Source organism: Cariama cristata, unplaced genomic scaffold (genome assembly GCF_000690535.1).
Source record: "Cariama cristata isolate BGI_N322 unplaced genomic scaffold, ASM69053v1 scaffold27815, whole genome shotgun sequence".
Classification (NCBI taxonomy): domain Eukaryota; kingdom Metazoa; phylum Chordata; class Aves; order Cariamiformes; family Cariamidae; genus Cariama; species Cariama cristata.
This window is the reverse complement of record NW_009619693.1, coordinates 1-23648: the sequence shown is the minus strand read 5'-3', so window position 1 is coordinate 23648 and position 23648 is coordinate 1. Positions and strand designations below refer to the sequence as shown.

Below are 23648 nucleotides of genomic sequence, written 5' to 3'. Positions count from 1 at the left end.
TGAATAGCTGAATGAAAATTGACTGGATCACAGTCGGTTTTGATTCTCTTGCTTGGCTGAAGCTGTAAGCGATAAACTGTCCTTGGAAGGGGTAGATCCCAGCATTGTGTTGGTTACGTGTTTTGGGGTTTTTTTAATACACTTTTAAAATGGAAGCTTATTTTCTACAGAAATTGATACTACCAAATAGAAAGCATTATCCTTCGTGTGAGTGAGTAACTTGAGAAAAAAGTTTGGGCCACGAATAGTGAGGAAGAGTTTCTTTATCATTTCTATACTATTTAGAATCTTAACAACCTTCACATTTAAAATTAACAAAAACTCTAATTCCTTTTTAATGGGCTAATCAAAGGTTAATGTGATTGAATGCCCTTCTTCCCCCCAAGTTCCCCATTACTTGTTCTGTAGTAAATCCAGCCTCCTCACAGAGTTCGCAGTGTTAGACTTTTACTTTCTCTTTGGCAATTCAGATTATATTTAGAGATTTGTCTAGGAGCTGGTGTCAGAAGTTGTCTTACAAATGCTTAGAATTTTTGTTTTTCCTTAATGAAAAATGTTTTTCAAGCAAGTGCTATGTCCTACTTTTTAGTTACTGAGTATCATAAGTGATGTCAAAACTGAAAAACCTTGGTTTGGAAACTGTTTCTGTTCAAATAACTCTCACTTTCTGTTTTCTTCTAGGGGTAGCAGATGGTGTAGGTGGCTGGAGAGACTATGGGGTTGACCCTTCTCAGTTCTCAGGGACTCTAATGCGAACATGTGAACGTTTAGTAAAAGAAGGACGGTTTGTACCAAGTAATCCTGTTGGGATTCTCACAGCAGGTTATTGTGAGCTGCTGCAGAACAAAGTACCTTTGCTTGGTAAGAGAGCAAAAATACATAAATTGGATGTGTTGTATGGACATATACTTAGTCAAGCTTGCTTAAATCTGTTGTCAGCTTCTACAATAAATTTGCAGGCAGTTATCTTCTCTTAACTAACAAAAAAAAAAGTGTAGAAATGTAGATGTCTTGGTAACATCCTTATTTTTTCTTGTATGTTTAAAACCTGTCTTGATTCATTCAGTAATGCAGGGAATGTGTGTGCATATATAAAAGAAGATAAAAGGCTGTATGTGTGAAGGGTGGTAATTTACCAGTGCTTGCAGAGAGTTTGCAAAATGAATTCTGCGGTAGAATACGCTATGGCATGTGCACTCATTCTTTCTGTTACGTATGTATAAATAGCTGCGCTCTGTTGAAAACTCTTAATGTTTGCTTGTGGGTTTTTGCTTAAGCTATGCAAGCAAAAATATTTTCTGACAATAATTGGGTGCAGTTCTACTTGTTCCTTGCCTTACTGCTCCTGTTGCCTTTTATGTCCAATGAACTTTAAACCTAATTGGTTGACTTAAGTAGTTTATATCATACAATCACTGGTAGCGTATATTATTTTAATAATTCTGTGTGGGGGATTTCTCTGAAAGCGAGCTAAAATAGATGCTTAGCATATTCTGTGTCAAACAATTTTAGACAGGGCATCCAGCTGCTTTGGGAATGGCAAGCAGATAGAGAGGCAACATTTGGCCTCGGCTGACAACCTTGAAAACAGAATACTTTTCTAAAGGGCATGTGACCTCTTATGCACCAAGAAAGTGTTACTCTGCATGATACGCATGCTTCTCACCTGACCTTAAACTTCTGTGCCAGAAGAGCAGTGCGTAAGCTATATTTAACTTGTCTGCTGAGCTTCGGAACAGATGTTCTCGCATTATATGCCTAAAGAATAGGTTTGAACCTCAGAAGTGACCTTAAGTATCACTAAAATAGCAGTCATCGGTAATTACATTAGGATTTTGTGTGTTAATAGTGCTTATTTGTGCAAAGCAAATGTAGCTGTGAGCGATCTACAAAGTGGGCCACTGGTGAGAGCTCTCAACAGCTTTGCCGGCAGAGGCAGCCCTGCTTGGCTTGACCTTTTGAATTCTGAAAAGCAGCATATGCTGAGTCACAAGATCTGCATTCCACCCATGGCCTCCTAGTTACACTCTGCTAATAGAGTTAGAATTTGAAACTAATGATCCTTAGTGTTTCTCCTTTAACTGAGAACAGTGTTTTTAGAAGTAGAAATAAAACCCTGGAATTATCACGACAATAAGCATTTAGAGTTTATTTAAAATAAAGTGAAAGGAGAGGACTTCATTAAGGAGGATTCATTAGGCAGTAACTTTTCCTTGCTGTTGTGCTCTAAGTCTTAGTTCATCAGGGTCAAATCTAGGAAATATTTTAAAATAAAACTGAAATGGGAGGAAACTGTGCCATTTGTTTAAACACTGTTCTTGTATTGCAGAACAGTCTTGGGTACTGTCATATAAAATCTGAATTTTTCCTAAGATACTGCTTTGACTTACCATTTGGTAAGAGTGGAGAAGATCCTGTATATTCACTAGGGAACAAATTAAGTGCAAGTGTATTGCAGGGAACTCCCTGTATTAGAAAGGGAAACATCTGGAATAGGTGATGCCTAGAGCCAGCTGGACTTTTGCACTAGCGAGCCTGACTGTAAGCTTAGCTCGTTGGAAGCTTGTGGTCTGTCCAACGTGTGGCTGTGCTTGGAAACTCCTATTGGAAAGGCATTAGGACAGAAGATGAAGACTATTCACCAGCCGGTGATAAGGGGACTTACATTAGAGGCAGAAGTCAAGAAGAAATACTTCAGCTATATTTCACCCTCTTCAGAAATGAAACTTCTTTTGGTGGATGTGCTGTCTTATTTGCAGAAATTAAGTGGTCGCTCTTTGCTGGGAAGGACTTAATCTGTGGATGGTATCTTTGCAATACAGTTATTTTTGTGGCTTGCAACCAAGCACCGTTGGTGGCTACTTCCAAGTGAATGAATCAAGAACTCCGAAGTGCCCTCAAGCATGGTTGGGATATTTCTGAGCGCGGTTGACAAGTAGATAGGTTTCTGTTCTGTTGTACTTTAATCTGGAATAGTATTTGTCTCTGAAATGTGTTTTCTTTAAACTTGTGAAGTTAGCATCCTGAAGATGTGACAGGATTATTATTTTTTTTAAACATGAAGATAGCTCTCCAGAGCCATACTATGAAGAAAAACATTTTAATGTTCTGACAAGAGTAATGCAATAATACCTAATACTTAATTGCAAGCAGTTCTTTACTTGGTGTGATTCATTTACAGCTGATGAGTGAAACTGTGTGGAGAGCACCTAGCATTGTATGGATGCTACTAGAATTCTATTATCTCAATGATTTCGGAATTTCAGTATTTTATGTGACTTCTGTAAATCCAGTCCTATAGCAGAATGTGCTGACATATGTTGGGATGGAAAACTGTAAATAAAGTGGAACAAAACAGGTATTTGTCAGCATACTGTGTTTACCAAAATCAAAGCAGGAAAAGTAAGTCCTATACACAAATCGTAGTTTGTGTTGCAAAGATTTCTAGCATTTTGCTGTCTTTTGTGTATATTAATTTTGGCATTATTGAGTATTTCTGTTTCTCCTGATGTGTAAGCTTTGATAAATATTTGAATAATTGGACTATGAATCAAATCAATGAAAGAATAAGTGATTTCTGTAAGGCTAACTCCAGTTACTGTATTCTGTTTCCAGGAAGCAGTACAGCTTGTATAGTAGTTCTGGACAGAACAAGTCATCGTTTACATACAGCCAATTTGGGAGATTCTGGATTTTTGGTAGTCAGAGGAGGAGAAGTAGTACATCGATCTGATGAGCAGCAGCATTACTTCAACACTCCGTTCCAACTGTCAATAGCTCCACCAGAAGCGGAAGGAGTTGTCTTAAGTGACAGGTAAGATGGGAGAGGAACATAATTCTTTAATCTGTGTATGTGATCAACTCCCAAAAGGTTGCAGGTTTGCTGCTACGGGGCTTTTTGTACAGCGCAGTGTAACGCGTGGGATTTAAGCGTGTATCCAATCAAAGGGTCTTCCACCTGGCCCCGTCTTTAGGTGATGTCAACATTTCTCACCTTGTTCTTAACAAACTTCGTATGCTGTTGCACAGCCTGAATTTATTGGGCTAATTGGCATATTCCCATAGTCTGTGGTGTGCACTAGGCATGTTCTGATCCATGGAAAGATGTTGCTCAATAAAACTGCCGTAATAAGGCTGCAGCTGGTGTATGCACCCATCATCGTGCATGAGTGGCGTGTCTTACTGGTAGCTTTCGTTCCCAGTCCCTGTCTGTACTCTCTTGAGACTGGTTTGGAGTACGCTAATTTAGATATCTTGGCAGTGAGGTAGCAAGTGCCTGAAGAATAGAGCAGAGGGACATGTGACTGTAACTTGTGGTTCCAAATAGCTGTGTTTCCCGCAGCATATTGTATTTGACCAAAACGAGCAAAAAAACTGTTTGGCGGAACACCAAGCTGGGAAATGAGAGTATTGGGAAAGGACAATCTGTTCAAAGAATTGAGTTGTTTCAAAGGCAAACTTGCACTTGTGTCTTCCTCTAAGAATGTCAGGCTGATGCATCCTCTGACTTCGTGAAGTCTCACCAGTAACAGAAAATTAAAAAAAAAAAAAAAAATCAGATTTCAAATATGTATTAAAATATAGTTCTCAAATAATGCTTATATGCTTGTTAAAGTGATAATCCCTCTTCTGCTCTTCTGAATACAGAAGATGATAAAGGGATCTTCAAAGACTGACCACAGTATACAGGGAATGCAATAGGCATCTTAAGTTTTCGATACAAGGTTTGAACTCAGTGATCTTAAGAGTCTTTTCCAACCTAAATGATTCTATGATTCTGTGAAATACCAAGGCTAACGCGGTAAGGGTTGTGACTTTAATGCCAAAAATGTTGATTAAGTTGTTAGTTGTTGAAAGTCATGACCGTTCTTGCATGTGGTTTTATTACTTCGTCATAAGACTGCAGAGGGGAAGCTAAGGTAGAACTCTGAAATTGGAACCCTTAAATAGTCTAACCTCTTTATTAGACTAAAATTAAATGATTGTTTGAAATTCTAGAGATGAAAAATCTTATTTTTTCTGAGATTTTGTGTCATCCATGGTAAGACAAAAATCAAAAAGCATAAGGATAATTGATAATGTCCAGTGGAAGTCAGGAAAGCAAAGTAATCTGAGTCATCACATAATAAGGAAAGCGCAGGATAAATGAGCTCCCACACTTCAATTCTGAATCATGATTATAGCTTTCTGGGTGGTTTCTGCACTGTTCTTGACGTTAATTAGTACTCCTGCATGTTGTCTAAACGCTTCTCCGGTACTTTTTTTATTTGTTGTCCCAGTTAAATGTTAAATTTGGCTATATATGGGAATAGACAGGCAATCTTAACTCTAACTTTGCTGAAGCTACAAATCAGTTGAGCAAAGCAGCTCTTCTGCTTTCTGGCATAGCCAAATGGCATGGGATGCAGGAGGTTCTCCCTTTTAAAGGCCCCTGAAGAATCTTTAGAAATGAAGAGTTTGTCACTATGCTGCTACTGAGAATTGGATTTTGCAGCAGTATTCGTGGCCAAATAGATATTTTCTCCTCTTGGTATTGTGTAATGTATTAGACATAAGTAGACCAACCAGCTATGGTCTCCTTGTAGTGATTTCCAGACATGTTTCATATTCCATTGCGTTGGAAAGTGATTCAGAATCAAGTGTTTTGGCCGTTCCTGTTAAGAATTGTCCTTTCAAGTATAGTTCTCTTACATATTTGAGATGAGTGAGAAGGAAGCCCTGAGCTGCCATTCTACTTAATGGTTTCCATGGAGATACACTTGTGAAGCGATGAGTTTGCAAGATTGTTCATCTGGGAATTTTAAATGCAAATCCTTTGTGTAATAGCTGGAACATTACCTGTTTGCAATCACAGTTCTTCTGTTGTAGCTTTCTTGACAAGCCATCCTGGTGCAAAAGCTCCACAGTTAGTGATTCTTTCTTTTGCAGAAAAGCGTGTAACAGTAGTGAATTACAAAAGCTGTTGATGTGCTAGTTTGACATTGCTTGGTGTCTAGTGAAAGCTGGAGTCCTTTTCTTTAACATGCCTGTCATCCTCACAGCCCTGATGCTGCTGATAGTACTTCTTTTGATGTCCAACTTGGAGACATTATTTTGACTGCAACAGACGGACTGTTTGACAACATGCCTGACTACATGATTCTGCAGGAGTTAAAAAAGCTGAAGGTAAGTGTGTGTATTCTGAATCTCCCATCTTTTGCACTGGTTATCCCTTTTAGTCACTACCGTTACTTCTTATGCATGTAGCTTTTGTATTTTACATAAAAGACCCACCGCAAAGTGTTATCATTAGAGACTTTTCAGTTAATACCACGTGTGAGCAGTAGAAAGGGACGTTGTCCCCAAAGTGCTGTCTCTGGGATCTGCACTCAGGCTGAATCCAGAAGCACAGCTTGGACATAAATTTCCCCAGCAGCCGTTGGTACCGTGTCACTAACTAGTGATGGGAGGGAGGGGAGGAGGGGAAAGGGGAGATGCTCAGTAGCAGGGACTGCCCTTGGCCAGCTGCTCACACCTTGTATTTTATATGTACTTGCAGGTTGTAGATGATATACATGAAAACACAGCATTCTCTCATGGTTTTTTTGAGGGGGTGAGCTGTATACTTAAAAATAATTTGAAGCTTTTCTGAAGGGTTATAAAACAGTAGTTCTAAAGTAGTATGGGCTGTCTGAATTGTGGGGTTTGTGTGCTTGAAAATCTTTGTTGTTCTGTAAAAGAAATTTCCTGGCAACTTTTCCAGGTTAGTGACTACAAGTGTTGTTTTTAAATAGTAAAAATACATTAAAATATTTTAATTTGGATGAGAACATTTAGCTTAAGGTTATTTACTTACGGAAAGGAAAGTATACTTGGGAGATATCAATATGTATAACCTCCCTGAGGAAGCTGTTTTGTTATGAAATGCAAATAAGGTTAACATGTAGAATTATAGTGCGGTTTAAAAAAAAAAAATTGGCTTGCTACATAACTGAAAGGTGGTGTCAGACAGAGAACGGATCCTTACAGACAAAATGTCTGAGAGGCCTCTGCACATCAGGCAGGCTCTCTTGTTTCCCCCTCTCTGCAGTCCCCACTGTTGCTCTCCTCTCTTCTCGGTGCAATATTCAGGTCTGAGATTGGGAAGCTGTGCTCTGAAATGGAAAATGTGAGCACAAGCTGTCACAGAGGCTTTAATCTGGTTAGCAAAGGTAATGATGGCACTGAAGACGTATCAGCATGCTGTCATCCGTCATGGTTTAGAAGGGTCCGGTGGGCTGGTCTCTGACCAGGGCTGTGACTTCAGCTGTAGCCAGCTCCTACCTCTCTCTGCTGTATTCCCACCTTCCTTGGGCCGTGCAGATGCGAGCTTGGCCTGGGCGGACACTGGGCCTGGAATTCCCTTGAGGAAGAAAGTTGAGCTCCACCTTTTGGTGTTTTGGGGAAAGGCACTGAAGTTCCCCATGAGGTTCAGCCAAAAGTTAATCATGTAAATGCCTGGTAATTCCCCAAACTGCGGGGAAGACTCCTGACATGACAAGGCATTTTAGAATAGTTACAAACAAAACCAGCAGTGGTTGTCGTGTCATGTTGGCTTGAGTAAGAAGAGTCTTGGAGTAAAGCAGCAGAGTTACCGAAATACAGGGCGGGGGGGGGGAAAGCAGCACTTAAACTGCAGTCCATAGAAAGTTTGTGTGCTCAATAAATTTTTTCTCATCTAACTTTTAAAATGCCCCTTCTCCCCAAGCGTGCCCGTTGATTTGGGTAAGAGAGGCAGAGACGTAAGACTTCTCATTTGAGGTAAAACATCATTACTTCAACAGAGCCTACTTGGTGAGGGAAGGATGCAGTGTCAACTGCTGGTATAGTTACCAAACGTCCTGTTTCCTTCAGGTGGGACGGTTTAGTCTTCTAAGTTTCTAAATTCTATAAATCCTCCAAACCCAAGTCTTGTAGCAGCTGGTAGGGAGTAGAGGTCTGGACTTCAGTTGTGAAGAGTTGCAGTTCTAACTGAAATCTATAAAGCCTAAAAGATGGTGAGGGTTCCGTTTGGAAAAGAATGTGCCCTAATCTGTGGGAGATAAGTCCAGCAGTCAGGGATCTCCAAAACTGGCATGCATCAGCAAAACAACTACTAGTAGACTTCCTTATAAGAATAAACTTTTTTCCTCATTAATTTAGAACTCCAACTATGAGAGTATACAGCAGACTGCAAGAAGCATTGCTGAGCAAGCTCACGAGCTGGCATATGATCCCACTTACATGTCGCCATTTGCGCAGTTTGCATGTGATAATGGATTGAATGTGAGAGGTAAGACTTTTTGTTCTCCTCCTCCCACTCCTGCTATCTTTGAGAAATCTTAAGCAAAGTGAAGTTCTGTTGTTCCAAAATCTGATGGGAAAGCAGAGCGTTAAGAAAAGTGGTTGGCAGGAGGACACCAAGCTAGCGCGCTGGGTTTGGCAAGGACCCCAGCTCCTGACGCAGGTCATCCCGGGCCCCGGCTGATCGGAAGCCTCCTGCGGGGAAGCAGCTGGAGCACAGAGAACGCAGCGCACTGGTTCATTTATTTATTATCTGATATGTACGCTCCTGCCCCAGGAACCCTGCCTGATACGCATTCTGCAGGCTCTTGGGGAGACTCTGCTTGACTTCTTCCTTGGATTCGAGTGTGTGGGTGGTGGGGGGTATGTGTGTGTGTGTTTTGGTTTGGCTTTTTTTTTTTTTTAAGGTCTTCTATTATTGATGCTTTTTAGCTGAGATTCTGCCCCGCTCTTTGGTGGTGGGGGTTTTTTTGTTGTTGTTGAAATTTCTGACCCTTGTAGCATTAGCATCTCTGTCCTGGTCTTTCTGTTGGTTCTGCTTCCTATGCTCTAGAAAGATACTAACACCTGGTGGAGTCCAGAGTCCTATCATACACCTTTTTTTTTCTCTTTTAAATAAATAGATAAAATTCTACTAGTAAAGGTGTTCTCATTATCTCTGTATCAGGAGGGCAGGATTTCCTGCAAGACCTTTAAGCGTCTTTCCTAAGAGTAGGGACAATGGCCATAACACTTGCGCTCCGTGTTGCTACAAAGCTCAGTCATTCAGCAATGAAACTGAGTCCAAAGGATTCGTTTGACTTCCTACAAAACAAAATACTTCTTCTCTGAGTCATTCCTCTAGGATTTGAGTGTGCTGCTCTAGCTGTTAAGGTTTGAAAAGTGACTGCTAAAAACGTTAAGTAGTTTTTTAGAAAGATATGCAGTAATACAGTGCTGGAGAAGATGCTAAAGAGATGTTTGATTTACAGTAGAAGTTCCTGAGAAGATACTGAATTTATTCCAGCTTGCTTGTAACAAAGCAATGTCAGGTTTTTTGGTACGTTTATTAAAAGAACACATACTCTGCTAGAACACAGGCTTTCTGCTCTACTGGCTAACAACAATGTCCAAGGTTCTGTACTCCTTTTAATAGTGTTTGGTCTCACTATAGCTTAGAAGTAGAGCACTCTTTTGCTGTGTTAAATGTCATTGCTATCCTTGGTTGCATTTTTGGAAAGGAGGTGGAGGAAGCAGAGTTCTCGTGTCTACACAAAACACTTTTTGATTGTTTAAACTATTTCTTTTAAAGAGCTTGCCACAGGGGAATGTCACAGGTGATAAGAAAATGACTCACTGTGGTTTGATGAAATAGTTTTATTTTTCTTATATTACAGGGGGAAAACCAGACGACATCACCGTCCTTCTTTCTATTGTAGCCGAGTATACAGACTGATCTGCCCGGAGTGTCAGCTTCTGATGTTTCCGTGATCCCCGAGCTCCCAGCTTCACACGTACGGTTTCCTGCTGGCAGGATTGCTTTCTTCCTTCGCAGCTGATCTCAGCAGCCGGTTCTCGAGCTCGTTGCCTGTCTTGAGACACAACTGAAGTCCTTGTTAAGAACCACTCTCGTAGTACACTGGTCTTTGTCTGCCAGCAAGAAATGAAGAAGCTCAAGGCTTGAAGCATGTCTTTCAGAGCTTAGTCGTTGTCCTTCAAAGGGGGAGGATCAATCCCGCATCGTTACTGCATTTGAAATGCGACTCGCTTTCAAAGGAGTAGAATTGGTTTGTCACCTTTCAAGCTAGGTTCAATAGATAAAACCTCTCCAAGAGGGCATATTACTCTATTTACTAGAAACGTTCACTATTCATTAAGGGTATGTTACAGAACACAGTTTCATAAGCGTAGTCTTGTTACAGTGATAGCTGAGGTTTCGTGTTTCTAAGCTCCAGTTTTCAGGAGATTTATAACTGCTGTAAACGTTCTGCTCTTGCCATACATGGTGTCAGCCTAGGAGCCTTTTCTAGTACGAAATTTCAAAAAACATACTTCGTTCAAGGTATATGGATGCAAATGTGTTTTGTGATTTCAGGTGCTTAACTGTGATCTTAAAAGTTCTGCAGATCATTTGTCCATAACGGGCCTCCTGGTATCTGGGTGTTTTGGCTGTGGCTAATTTTTTTTTTTTTTTTTTTTTTTTTTTCCAAACAAAAATTTTAACTCAGTCTGGCCAAAGTTGAGGTCCTTTCAGCATTTTAACCCATCTCACCAGCATGGGATGATGTGGCGTAAATGCTACAGTGGGAGGTTGCACAAAGAACAGATTGTCCTCAACTCTGACCGTCCTCACTTTTGGTAGATAATTTTGTTGTTAACGAAACATAATTTGTGTTAATAATTGCCATTCTCGCTTGTGTAGAACAGAATATGCTGCACCAGTTTAAGTCCAGTTGATCCTTCTCTGACTCTCAAGCAAGCACCTCTTCGCTTACGCTGTGGCAGCAGCAGCAAGTACGGAAATGGAAACTATTAACGAATAATCAGCAAAACATACATTTCAGTAACTAAAGTTTAGGGGTTTCGAATGAACCTTAATGATGTTTACAGTTACCTAACAGCCACTTTGCAATATCACATTTCCTTTTGAATTACAGTAGCTCACATTTGTTCCCCCTCTTCCAGCAAGCTTTGCTTTTTCTTTCCTGAGGTTCATACAAAAAGCTGATAGCTGTAAAGATATATATATTTTTGGTCAGTTTTTCATTAACTTTTTTGCTGGTAGAAAAGTATGTAGAAATAAATTAAAGCCATGTTTTTATATATAAAAAGTCGGGTAATGTTGCTGTTTAGGTGAGTGCAGTTAAACTTGGTCAGTAAGTAATCTTACCTGCTCTCAAAAGGAGATTTTTACTACCTGGTTTATTGTATTAAAACTGTTTAAGTTTGAGGTTACCTCAACTTGTTTAAAGAATTTTTGTGGACTTGTACTGTATATTTGCGTAACTGTCAAGCTTTTATTTAAGGTCATTTAACATGTACCATGTACATGTCATTTTACTATATTTCAATGCATCATGCTTGTAACAGGCATTTCATTTATAATAAGTGATTAATTTGGAAGCTCTTCAGTAATTTATCCGCTATTCCTAAATTGGCATAATGTTAGCTATCTATTTTAAATCACCTTGTAATTACTTGTCAAAATGCCTTAACTACCCCAACTTGACCAAAACACTATTTTGGTGAGGGTATGGGGAGGATTCTATTAATGAAGACAAATTAATTAGTTTTGCCATCCATGGAACAGCGAGCGGTGGATAACTTTGCACAAATTGTCAGTCCTTGTTGTTTTTTAAAACTGAACAAGCTGTATCTAGCTGTCCGTTAGAAGGAATGTATTCACGCTGCAGCACAGGGCTTTGTTTCTAGCATTTGGGAGCGGCGTTCCTCTCTCAAATCTGGGTGTCTTTACATTGTATCCTCCAGTATTTACTGTCGCGCTTCTTGATTAGAGCAGATTTGATCAATTCTTATTTCCCTTGAACTTACCTTAAAATGACGCCCCTGCCGACCTGGACTGCGTTGCACTCTGACCCCTCGCTCTCGGCACACTCGTCCCCAGCCCTCATTATTTACCCCCTCCCTTTCTAGAGCTATACGTTGGGAGACGTATGCGGATCAGATAGATGAGTATGGCGAAGGTGCTTACCCCCGGGTGAGGCGTTGCGTGCGCTGTACTCTGCCGCTGCCGGGCCGGGGTCTGGAATCCCCGAGCGGAGAGACTCGGCCAGCTTCTCCGAAGCTGAGCGGTGCTGCCCGGCGGGTGCGAGGCCATGCCTCGTGCTCTGTGTGAAAGCCGTTCTTGGCTGAGCGGGATCTACAAAGCCATCTGCCTCATATCACATTGTCATTTTTTTTTGTTGTTTTAAATAAAGAACAAATTTGGATTTTGATTTACAAAACATGAGTTTATCCCTCACTGGACACACCAAAGACCAGTAAAGCTTATAGCTTTTCCATCTGTTTATAAAGCAATACTGTATTATAAAGAATTGATATTGCTATCACATGCTTGATTGTTTTTTTGTTGTTTTTTTTTTTTTTTTTTTTAAGATGTGCACTCTAAACATATCAAACCTAATTTCTTCCTATGAACTTAAGCTGTCTGCGCACAACAAGTTTTTGGAAAAGGAAATGACAGGGCCCATACTATCAAAACAATTTTAAATGATGCATGAAGCAGTAACACTTCCTAGGAATTAGATTTTTGTGACTGTTCACAAGAGGAAGGTACAAGAAGGGTGTTCTGTGAAATGGAAGCGTGCACGAGCGGAGCGTGGGCTGACTTTCAGCTGCTGCCGAGGGTTTCTGTTTGTTACCAGGAGCTGGCGGTTGGGGAGCGGTGATCTGAAGGAAAAGGAAGAGTTTTGTCCCCCAGTACCCACGTGACGTCACAGGACTGGCAGGAGCTGGGATTTTTGCAGCAGCCTTGCTAGGTATTTGGGTAAAACAGGGCTAAGATGTGGTGAATTGGAAAAAGTCTGTGGTTCCTTGCTACTTTTATGGCTGTCTTTGGGAGACCTGCATCATACAGTTCCCTGCTAAATGTACTTTCTTTGTCTTTATGAAGAAAGTATGGCTGAAAAAAAAAAAAACCAAAACCACCACAACAAATCAAACCCAAACAAAAAACCCCAGATTTTGGGACCAGACAGTTATGGCTGCGTCAAGGAGAAGGGGAGGGGACGGTCTGCCAAAGGTGGGGAAGGATTTTGTGATGGAATCTCCATCTCCAGGTAACCGACATCCTTTCCCCAGGGGGGAAAAAACCAGATTGTGTGGGGAGAAGGTGACTGTATGAGGTCATTTCTTGCAAAGATAGCTGAAATAATGAAGCGACTCTGAGTCTGTATCTAATGAGGATGCTTTTTTTGTTGTTGTTAAAATGAGACTATCATCTATGCTTACTTAAGAGGCAATTACGTGAATTTCATGTCCGAGGTATAACTTATGCAGGAATAGTTCTGTAAATACATTTAAAATGAATTGTAAAGATATTTAATAAATATAGTATTTATACTAAAATGTGTTTTTTAAAGTAAAGTTGACTGCAAAAACTCTGTTAATGCAGTGATGTCATCCGTGGCGGAGAGGTGTGCAGCCACCTGTACTTGGGCTGCTGGGCTCTCCTTTAGACAGTCGTCAGTTTTCTCAAATCCATCTCTGAATGACACTGTAAAACTTGGCTGTAACGATCTTTTAATTGACCAAAGACTGGGAATTTTGGTGTCTTACTGCAATGTGACTTTGGAAATACTGCACTGTCTGAGGAAGAGGCAGGGGAGGGAAAAGAATCGGGCAAGTCTGAAACACAAAAGCCTCCTCTTAAAGTCATGCTTTCAAACATCACGTTTATTTTTTTGAATGCATTTCTATGACAAGTTTGGTTATTCAATTAAATGCCAGTTCTACACTGTTTCTGTAAAAATACCAGCTATTCTATAGCAAGAATGTGTTTGGCTATGCCCAAGTGGAAGGGTTTATTTTTCCAGCTTCGTAACTTTAAAACAGCAGCTTAATTTACCTGAAGTGGTAACGCAATCTGAATTCTCTAGGGAGAATGTACTGGAGCAGTGTACCTACAGGATACCTAAGACAGAAATCTCGGTCTAGTCATCGTGACCAAAGTTCGTATTGCTTTATGACAGCAGCTAACAGTTTGAGTGACCCATGCTGGTCGTTAACGTAAAGAGCGAAAAAACACAGGTTAAGTACTGGGCACTAGGTCAAGTTTTGTCCTTTTCCTATATCTGTTTTGCAAAAAAAGAATTTTGAGCAGAATTTCCACTTTCCAGACTGTCTGAACAGGTATTTGTGACATGCAGTTTACCACAGAGAGTTTCCACTGAGTTCTAACTTGCTGCAGAACTGCAACTAAACTTCCAAAACTAGAAACGGCTCCACGATTTACATCAAAGGCACTGTGTTACCTTTCGGGGTCATCCCCAGTGGCCTTGTCTTAGATTCAAACGCTTCATGGCCCTACAGAACTTGGGAGCTCTGCATGTCGCCAAAATCCTCTTCGGTGTCACTGGCTGTTGCTAAACTATGGAAGGGGTGACCGATGGCATCCTCCTTACGAGAAACCGCTCCAAAAAATAAGGAATGAAACTGGAAAATGCAATATTTATAGAAGTAAGAAACTGCACGTGAAACAGGAGTTTGGGGCTTAATTATTTCTGAAGCTTTTTGCCACTTTAAAATCTTTATCAGTCTACAGTGTTTCCTAGTAAAATACACTACCACCTGTGTTTCCAGTGTTACAGTTCAATGTGGTAGTGGCGTGTTTTGTCAGCTGTGCTGCTGTGAAAGCTGGTTCCAGCGAAAGGCCCCATGCAGCGCTGAGTATCAACCTGTAGGAACCCCCAGGTGACGCATAGTGTTTAGCTACACACCGGCTGAGGTATTCCGCTGTAAATACGACCAGGAGTCTCCTCACCTGATAACGAGACTCTGCTGCCTCTGCTTCCAGCGCTGTGTGGTCCTCGGTCACGGCTGTTCCCTCTGTGCCAGTCACCTCTCTTTTTGGGACTCCAGGAACCCTTTTTATCTCCTCTTTTGCCAAAGGACTGGCAGGTTTTGCTGACTCTGCATTCGGTGTATTTCCATTCCACTGTGGCTTTCTGGAAGCAGCTGCTGCTGCGCTGCCATCTTTATCCATGGAGGTTCTCTCAGATTTACCCGTGCATGTCTTTGAGCTGGATTGGAGACAGCAGGTCAGGTTAGTAACTGGCTTTTACGTGGTTTTTATTAGAATGTCTTTATTTTCTGTTAATAAAAAGCATTATGGTTTTAGAATAGATTCCCAGCAAGTATTTTCCCTCCCCTCCTGCTGCAGCAGAACCCCCTGGAGGTAAAGGAAAGCAGAAGCTAGGACAGAGCGCGCTCCGTTGCAGCGTTTCATTGCTGTGCAGATGCCAGGATGTTCCTGAACCTGTCTGGTTCAGTTTTCCTACGAACAAAGGCTCCAGGATCTGTACAATGCTCACCAATCCCCTGCAAGAATGAGCAGATCTGCTTCCTTTCCACCTTAAATCTGACTAGGCTGGAAACATTAAACTTCAATTTTTCATCCTCTTCAGGCAATCTGCCTCCCTCGCCCACCGTTACCTTTCTGGCCGCTGTGAAAAGCAGGGAGGCTGCTGGGAAGTTGTCTCCTTTGCAAGGTCAGACAAGGTAGCCAAAATAAAGCTGGATTCCAGCACAGTGTCTTCAATGCTGAAAGCAACAGGTCTAAACACAAATATTCAGAGACTGAACGGCATGCATAATTACAGGCGTTGTGGGAGGCAACACAGCTCATGCAATTCTATACATAAAGATGAAAATGTGCCTACTCTGAAATGCTGGAAGTCTCATGTATTTGCTGCTGAGCAATATGAGATGGCTTCCTGTTACAGATTTAAATGCACCAACAAGCAAATGCTATACGATATTATACTTAGTCAAATTATAGTTTTAAATATGTAACTGTTAAAATTCTATTTTAAACAGAAAATGTATTGTTTCTTTAGACTACTGAATAAAATCATTGCATGCATTACACTGAGAGCTTGAAGTGTCCAGGTAACTTATATATAGGTGCTCCTTAGTCAGCATGGCTAGCTTAGTAATGCTGATGCCTGTGTTAAATGCTTTATGCATAACAACAAACTATTTAACCCTGGATCGCAGCTTAGAAATACAGCTTTTGGTATGAAATGAGAATCTGTTTTATTGTTCCAGTTAAATATTCCTTGCGTAACCTGCAGACAAAAAGCGAGTGGAGTTGTAACTGCAGTAGTTCTAGTCAGGTATGTTCCAAAACGTACTTTCCAGATATGTCAAAATGGATGGAGATGGGAACACTGGTAGCTTCTGAAAATGCCAGTAGTCCCTGAAAAGAAGGGGTGGGTGGTTAAGTGCTGTTTTAAAAACAGCAGATTAATATTAGATTGCAAGTTTACCCTAGCTATTGTTTACTGGCAAGAACAGGGCAAAAGTCTGCTGCTTCTAGAATACATTTCTTGCCTTCCCTGCCCGGAGCTTTGCCAAAGAAGCCTCTGCATGGAGAACTTCTGAGGCCACAATGCCTTCTCCAGTGCAGTTACAGTGTGCCTGCCCAGCACTGAAACTACATTTTTGTTGTTTTTAAAATGTTCTGCTTGCTTTCCAAAGGTTACTGAGGGACTCCGCAGTGTCCCAAAGATCCTGGTTTTTAAAGCTAATCCTCAACCAGCTGGTGAAATGCTGCTGCTGGTCAGGAGGCCTGGTGGAAACCTTCACCAGGGCGCTCTCCAGGGACTGTTCCGCATTGTCCTGGTCAAGTCTGGCAAATTAGTCAAGTCCGGGAAATGCTTTGTTTTCAAGAAAAATTCTTACTTTACCCTCAATTCTTTAAGGCAAAATGTCACTTCAGAATCTACTCCAACTTGAAAGTAGTCAAATTCATCTGGATTTAGTTGTATTTCAGTAAGCATTGTCTTTGAAAAATCTGTTTAAAATAACAAGAAAGTCAAGGACTCAAAGGAGTGAAGCTTGAACTCAACAAAACTACAATTATAACCATGAAGTTTTTACATTGGTATCATTGGAACAAATAATTGTATTTTTATAGTGACTAACAGTAATAAATGTTTAGCTTATCGAAATGCATTTCATAATTAAGTAAAATAAAATCCTCAATTTATTTACAGTATGTTAAGTAGATTTAAATGGCTTTTAACAGAACCTATTTTATGTTCCACTGTGTGATCAAACCTGATACCTGCTGTTGTTCTTGCAACTCTGCTTTGTCCACAGGCGTTCATCACAAATAGTATTACCGGCTGCTTATTGTTGCATGAATGGGAAGACCAAAATGCCGCATGGCTTCAACAGATTAATCGTAATTGCGACAATCATCAGAGGACAATGAAGGTGGACTTAGGTTCTTTGTTTTAAATTATAATCTCTTCCTGATACGTAAGTGGCAACAGGAAATAGGCTCTTCAGTTTCAGGTACTCAATTGTTGCCTGTTACCATTCGATTAGTCCCTAGTTGTTATGAGGGGCGTGAAAAGAAAATAAGAGAGTACTTCCATGAGGCGTTACAGCCTCAGAGGCGTTCAGAAAAATTCTACAGGAGCTTTAACAGCACACACACCTACCCAGCTCTCCTCCTGAGCCAGGGTGCTAACAAAGTATGACAAACTACTCCCAGTCTTCTGTTGCTCTGCTCAGGAGGTTCTTTTTCTCTCAGCCTTCAACAAGGCCCCATTGCGTGTTCAAATAGACTTGTGTAAAGTTCCTTAAAACTGTAGAAATGTATACTTGTAACACATCTGCCAGCTTCTGCAAGGCAGAGTCTACTGCAGGCAAATGAAAACAAGTCTAGGCAGAAGGTGTATTTTCTTTCTTTGAAAATTAAACCTGAATGTGGAAAAACCTAAGCCATCACCAGATATGTTCAAAGGACACGTTTTGTTCCAGCACACACAGAGCGTTTGCTGCAGGCGGTATATTGCATCACATGCTACACAACAAGAACAAGGCTTGTCATTCCTCCTTTTTCTCCTTGACTCTGGGTTTTCGGTGTCTCATTAAATTTTAACCTACTATTTTTTTCACTTTCTTTTTTACCATAACCCTTGTAGGTATATGTTTCTAAAATAACAAAGTTTGTCATTCAAAATGTAATCTTTTTAGTGTCTTTTTATTTTCAGTAATTTCTTCCCTGTTTGACTCCAGTCAGTTTCCACCACTTAATCCTTGTTGCTCTCTGCTGCTTTAGCCTGTTCTCAGCACAATCCCCACCCTACGCTCTAGGCAGTCATCTTTTTCTAGGTCATTATCCTCAGCTTTGGTCATAAGCAAGTACGAAAAGCATCCCTTTATTATATGATATACAAGAACCTATACTTCAAAGCCACAATTATATCTTTAAAATTAGTTTGAGTCACACACCATGAATCTAGATCGTTCTTCATCTCAGATGGAGATCTGAAAATGGCAGTGCGCAGCGTTAACACTGTTAGGGCAGCTAACAGACTGTATTGCCCTGATACTAAAATACACTCTGTAATGGTATCAATTCTATAATTATGGTATTCAGATTTAAGTAGTGCTTTTTTAAAACATAAAATGATCCCCTTTTTCCTGTCTGTTGCCATACTTCTGCTCTTGCAGCACAGTAATTACCTCTGTTCAAGCCTACAGCAAGCAGCGCAATTTATTTCAATTGGCTGCTCAGTCTGGTATCTGCCACTATACCAGGAAAATGTTACTAAAACCATATTTTCTTAAAATACAGTAAAACCAGAGGGTAGCAGTATGACTTAAAATCTCTCTCTTATGTTCCCTCTCTTAAAAATCTCATTCAGCCATAAAAATGCATTCTCCATGTTGCAATAGTTATTATTCCTTTAGTTCAGTTGTTCTAAAATCGCAGTATTGTTTCATATTTTGCATTTCCTTACCAGTGTCCTCCTCAGTGTAACTCTTAAAACAAACTTTCATTGGAGTAACCGATAAGGTTACTTCTTCTTGACTGGTCGGAAAGTGAATCATTATATCAGCCAGCAGCCTGTAAAAATTTCATTCAACATTAAAATAACTTTACCTGCCACAAATTACTAGCTAGCATTTGTTACTCACATTAGAAATTAAAACTGTTACTTGGCAATACTGTTTGAAAAACTGCCTTTGAAACATGCTCCCCTTAAAGTGTACTGTATGTATTTAATTGATTTATATAGGAATAGGTACTTAAGAAATCTAAAAATACAACTGGTAATTACAAAAGCAAATCTGTTTATATTTAATGCCTGTGTATGCTGCCAAATTAGTCTTACATATATCTATATATTGCTGCTACCTTTCTATATGTATATATCACAATTTGGAGCAAACCTTGGCATCCTATACTCTATTCGAAAACGTGCAGTTTTAAAAGTTGCGTAATCTTTTTATAAAAACAATACGTAGTAGCTACACAGAGATATCTTTATACACCTTTAATGGTTGATTATTGTGACAAGAGCCCCTGTGCACAAGAAACACTTTTAAGAGAAATGCTGTCAGGAGAAGGAGAGTCTAACCGTTCTTTGCCTCTGCTTGCAGTGACAAGCCAAATTCTGGATTCTTCCAAAGGGCTGCTTTTCAAAGCAGAACTTTGCCTTATTGCATTAAAAAAATTGTACTTTTACCACCAGATTCTTTACCTATAAAATTAAAGCACTGCTTTATTTGTCATAGGTGGAAGCTGTTCAAAGGCGTGAATTCAAATTATACATTACACACTTCTCAAGGTTAGACTCGAGTAGGATTAACGGCAGAATGATCCAAATTTCTTAAGTTGTAATGTGAAAAATCAAGCACTAGGATACACGATTTAGGAATTCTCCGTTTTGGCTATGATCTAATTGGATTTTGATTATGTTAATGACTCTGAGAGCAGTATTGCCTCTTGTATTTCTTTTTTTTTTTCCCCCCGAGAAAATATTTTTGTATTCGTTACCTGGAATGGACTTTAAGTATGTTCGGACACATGTGCTTTGCAAAAACAGCCTGCAACGGATCACATTCTTGAAACATCAGATTATATGTTTTTACAACACCTAAGTATAAAGGATACGAACAAAAATCAGTGCTGGTCTGTAATTTTAAATGTTTTTTTCAGTATTAATTGTTCTTTTAGGAAATCTCAATAGAGAAAGTAACCCATCAGCTTACTCTAGCTATGTGGAAAGAACTTGCCCATAAATAGAAAACGGAATTAACTGGCCACCTAAGACTTCCTCCATCCCCTTAGCTGCGCCCCTCCAGCATCTGAATTTTTTGAGAATCCACAAGAAATAAGCGAACAGCAACACGTGCAACAAACGCGGGGGAAAAAAGGCTTCAATATTTAAATGGTATAATAATATTAATGGTGGTGGAATACAAAAGGCAAACCCTACAGATGCCTATGTATTTCTAGATAAGCATGAGCTAAGACAGCTTAATTGAGACCGAATTCAATATATTGTCTCATTATTAGTAATACAAGCTAGATTTTTAATAATATAAGACACCACCTATTACACAGCACAGCTCAGCAACCTATGTTGATGGACGATAGTTCTTTATGAGTTTTGCAAAGACTAACGCCGATGAATATACCTGGTGTTCTGCTGGACTGAGGATGTCAGACCTGTTACCGTATTGAAGAACTGTAAGTATTAGAAGTGGAAAGACCCAGTAAATCCTCTAGTTCAAACATCTGCCAAAACAGGATTTCCCTCCCTTTCCATAACGTGTGTTTTTTCAGAATTTACTCTAGCCTAATTCTAAATGTTGTAAGCAGTAGGCTGACAATTACGATACAGCATGCGTTAACTACTGAACTGAAGAATGTTTGTCTGATAAAGCCTGTTATAACTTCATTTTAACAAGGTGATGCACATGATAAACATAAATTATGATGTGAAGAGGCTGAAAGTGTTTGGCATAATGTTTCCTCCATAACATTCAGTTAATAATTACACTAAATATTGTCTTGCCCTGCTGTTTTAAACTGCTTCTGTTTCTGTATAGTCGCTCTATAGGTAACCTACCATGTCTGCAGAGGAGCTGAAAAGTTACGTGATGATCATTAATATTTGTATAAATGCTGCATTTCTCTACATTCCTTTCTAGCACATTGACACATCTAAATACAGGAAGAACTGACTGTAAGGAAAAAAAAAAAAGAAAAAAAAAATCAACACAGAAGTTACTCGCCAGGCAATTTTGCAATATTATTTCCATAGTTTTGTAGTTTATCTCAAGCTTCTGCTTTTATGGCTTCCCCCAATGGCTTTGTAAGCAGACACCGAAGCAGCCAATACTGATCCTTGCCATCCTCACCCACTACTCCAATACATGGCCAACAGATCTGTTTGCTAAACAACTGGTCAGAGCTCTCCTGCCTCATACTGGCTTTGAAGGCTACAGTAGAAAGACTCCAAAGGCAGGAATGTGGTATTCCTTCACCCCAAGATTAAGCTGATTCAGACCTCGCGAACCGCAGGGCACAGCTCAGGAGGTACAACTTCTAAACATAATTAAATACTAACACTCTCTTTTGCAGAATTGCTCAGAAGCGCTTGAGTTTAGAGCCATCCACATACGCCTCTGTGAGACTCCTCCTATAATTTCATTTGGAAATTGGGTTAATTTGCTGCTTACAAAGCTGTGTATAACAATCCATTAAAATGTACCTTAATTATCAATTTACATGGAAGGGATAACCGTTTTTCCTTCTGACATGGTTGAGACACAGCTGTCCAGCAGTAATGTTGAAAAAACATAGATGAGAAGAAGACATATGCGTATGCTGACCTTGAAGAATTCACTGATCTTAAGGCAAGCTGAAAATGTAAGGAAATTTATTAACTTAAAACTACTTCATATCAAACCTTTAACAAAAAACCCATCTCTGTGCTTCAGTACCATAACTAACCCACAAAACCTTTAAATGTGTATGTCTTAAAATAAATATAGATGCATTACGCACACAGTCATGTTCAACGTTACTACCTTCATTATTACTGGTCAGAAGTCACTGGTATAATACAGGCATAGGAATCCAATCTACGGACATTTCAGTGCCCCTGAAGTGCGAGTTACCTAAACACTTAAAGCTCAGCTTGCATCTGAGGCATCTGAAGGACGAGTTTATTCTAAAACAATCTTCCTGTGCACCCATCGACATGATAGGTACAAAGGAGCAAAGACACTACTAGCACCTCAAAAATTCTTCAGATATAAAAATTATCTCCACTTTTGATTTTCCAGCCTCCCAGCAAGTTAAGGAGAGTTGATCACTTTTAACTAAGAAACCTCTAGAGAAAACCCTAATTCTGCTCGAAAAGGTATTTGATTAATCAGAGGCATATTAATGGATGCATTCTTCCCGTTGAGTCATACCAGTACAAAAACATGTTGTTTAGAGGCAGCTTCTGATGTGGTACAAAACATAAACCTTTTGACCCGTGACAACAGAAATAAAACCCTTGATATTAATCCGGATGTCCTGAACACAATTCAGCTTGGGTAACAACAAATTGAAGAATACTAGTGGCAGAGTAGGAACGAATCTTCCATGATGTAATCTGCATAATTACAATTACAGAAAATATGGCATTTGTCCATACTGAAAGTGGAGGAAGCTGAGAGAGAATGTAACTCAGACTGAAGGGTGGAAACAGCACAATATCCAACAACATAAATACTATGCTTCCAAGAAAGATTTTTAAATTACAATAAATTAACTTACACCTTTTTCTACGGGGTCAAACCAAAATTCATCACTAATGCGTGCTATGGCATGTATTGCTCTTCCAAACACTAGCAGAAAAAGAAAACAGTACAATATGCATTCGAAGTTAAAAAAAAAAGTTATACTGCATTTTCTCCCAAATAATTTAAGAGGAAACATTACAAATTTCTACACGGTTCAAAGAAAACTGATGACATGGTAGAAAACATTGCTCTTTCCTTTTTAGTAGCACAAACACCTTGATGTTTTTGAAAGCTGCCTCGGATGAGGTGCATCTCAAAAGTCATCTGTCCCTTTGCAGCAAGTGGCATGACTTGACGTCACCACAAATGAATCCAATTTAATCAGACAAAACACCACTGAGGTTAGAAATTAGATTTTGTAGATGGCAACAAGTTTGAGCAAGCGGTAAGCAGTTGGACATCTGTAAAGACATAGCCCTAAGAAACACAGAAGAAACCAGCAGTGGGTCTCAAAATTTGCCTCTGCCCATCCCGGTACCGGCAGAGCAGCCCTCTGCACGAAACGCTGTGCACAGGAGGTTCAGCTGGGCCTCTGGAAGTAGAACGGTGTGCACAGGGAGGTGCCCAGCTAGGCAATGGCTTCTCCACCTCAAAGTACCACAGATCCAGCCCTCTGCTCTCTCATCTGAACAACTTTCAGTTGGCACGTTGCCCCACAAAAATGCCTTTGTCCTCCTGGGGATGAGGCAGAGGCAGCTCCTTAGCTCTGCTCTGGCTGTGCCGGGGCTAGCTGCAGCTCCCAGCGTTTCGTCCCCACCTCTGCACCGTCTGAAAGCCCCCATGGGGAAGCCCACTGACGGCAGTGCCAAGGGACCCCAGGGTGCCAGCAGGCCAGTCACGCATCCCCGCGGCTGCCGGCCCTGCTGAGCCGAACCGCCCTGAGGTGGCCCCGCCCTGGGGTGCCTGTTTCTCCCACGTACATCCCTCTGTCCCGGGCTCGCCACCCCTCCTGGGACCACGGGTACCTCTGAGATGAGACCCCCCAATGACACACTTCATGGCCCGCCGCAGGCTGCGCAGCC

At 40.4% G+C, this 23648-nt stretch overlaps 2 protein-coding genes across 2 annotated transcripts; one reads left to right on the top strand and one right to left on the bottom strand.

The window, feature by feature from the left end:
* The first annotated feature begins 608 nt into the window (after window positions 1–608).
* On the top strand, window positions 609–10040 carry PPTC7 (PTC7 protein phosphatase homolog (S. cerevisiae)). Its single transcript, XM_009701349.1, has 5 exons — window positions 609–861; window positions 3616–3814; window positions 6042–6165; window positions 8161–8290; window positions 9678–10040. Exons 1-5 carry the CDS (start codon window positions 609–611, stop codon window positions 9734–9736), a joined length of 765 nt encoding a protein of 254 aa, XP_009699651.1. The 3' UTR covers window positions 9737–10040.
* Window positions 10041–14325: 4285 nt separating this feature from the next.
* Window positions 14326–23625, bottom strand: RAD9B (RAD9 homolog B (S. pombe)). Its single transcript, XM_009701348.1, has 11 exons — window positions 23592–23625; window positions 22601–22671; window positions 21543–21692; window positions 20898–21012; window positions 19820–19919; window positions 18780–18886; window positions 16710–16816; window positions 16155–16219; window positions 15454–15576; window positions 14784–15041; window positions 14326–14458 (listed from the first exon to the last, which is right to left on the bottom strand). The coding sequence occupies exons 1-11, from the start codon at window positions 23623–23625 to the stop codon at window positions 14326–14328; spliced, it is 1263 nt and encodes a 420-aa protein (XP_009699650.1).
* Between the last annotated feature and the right edge of the window lie 23 nt (window positions 23626–23648).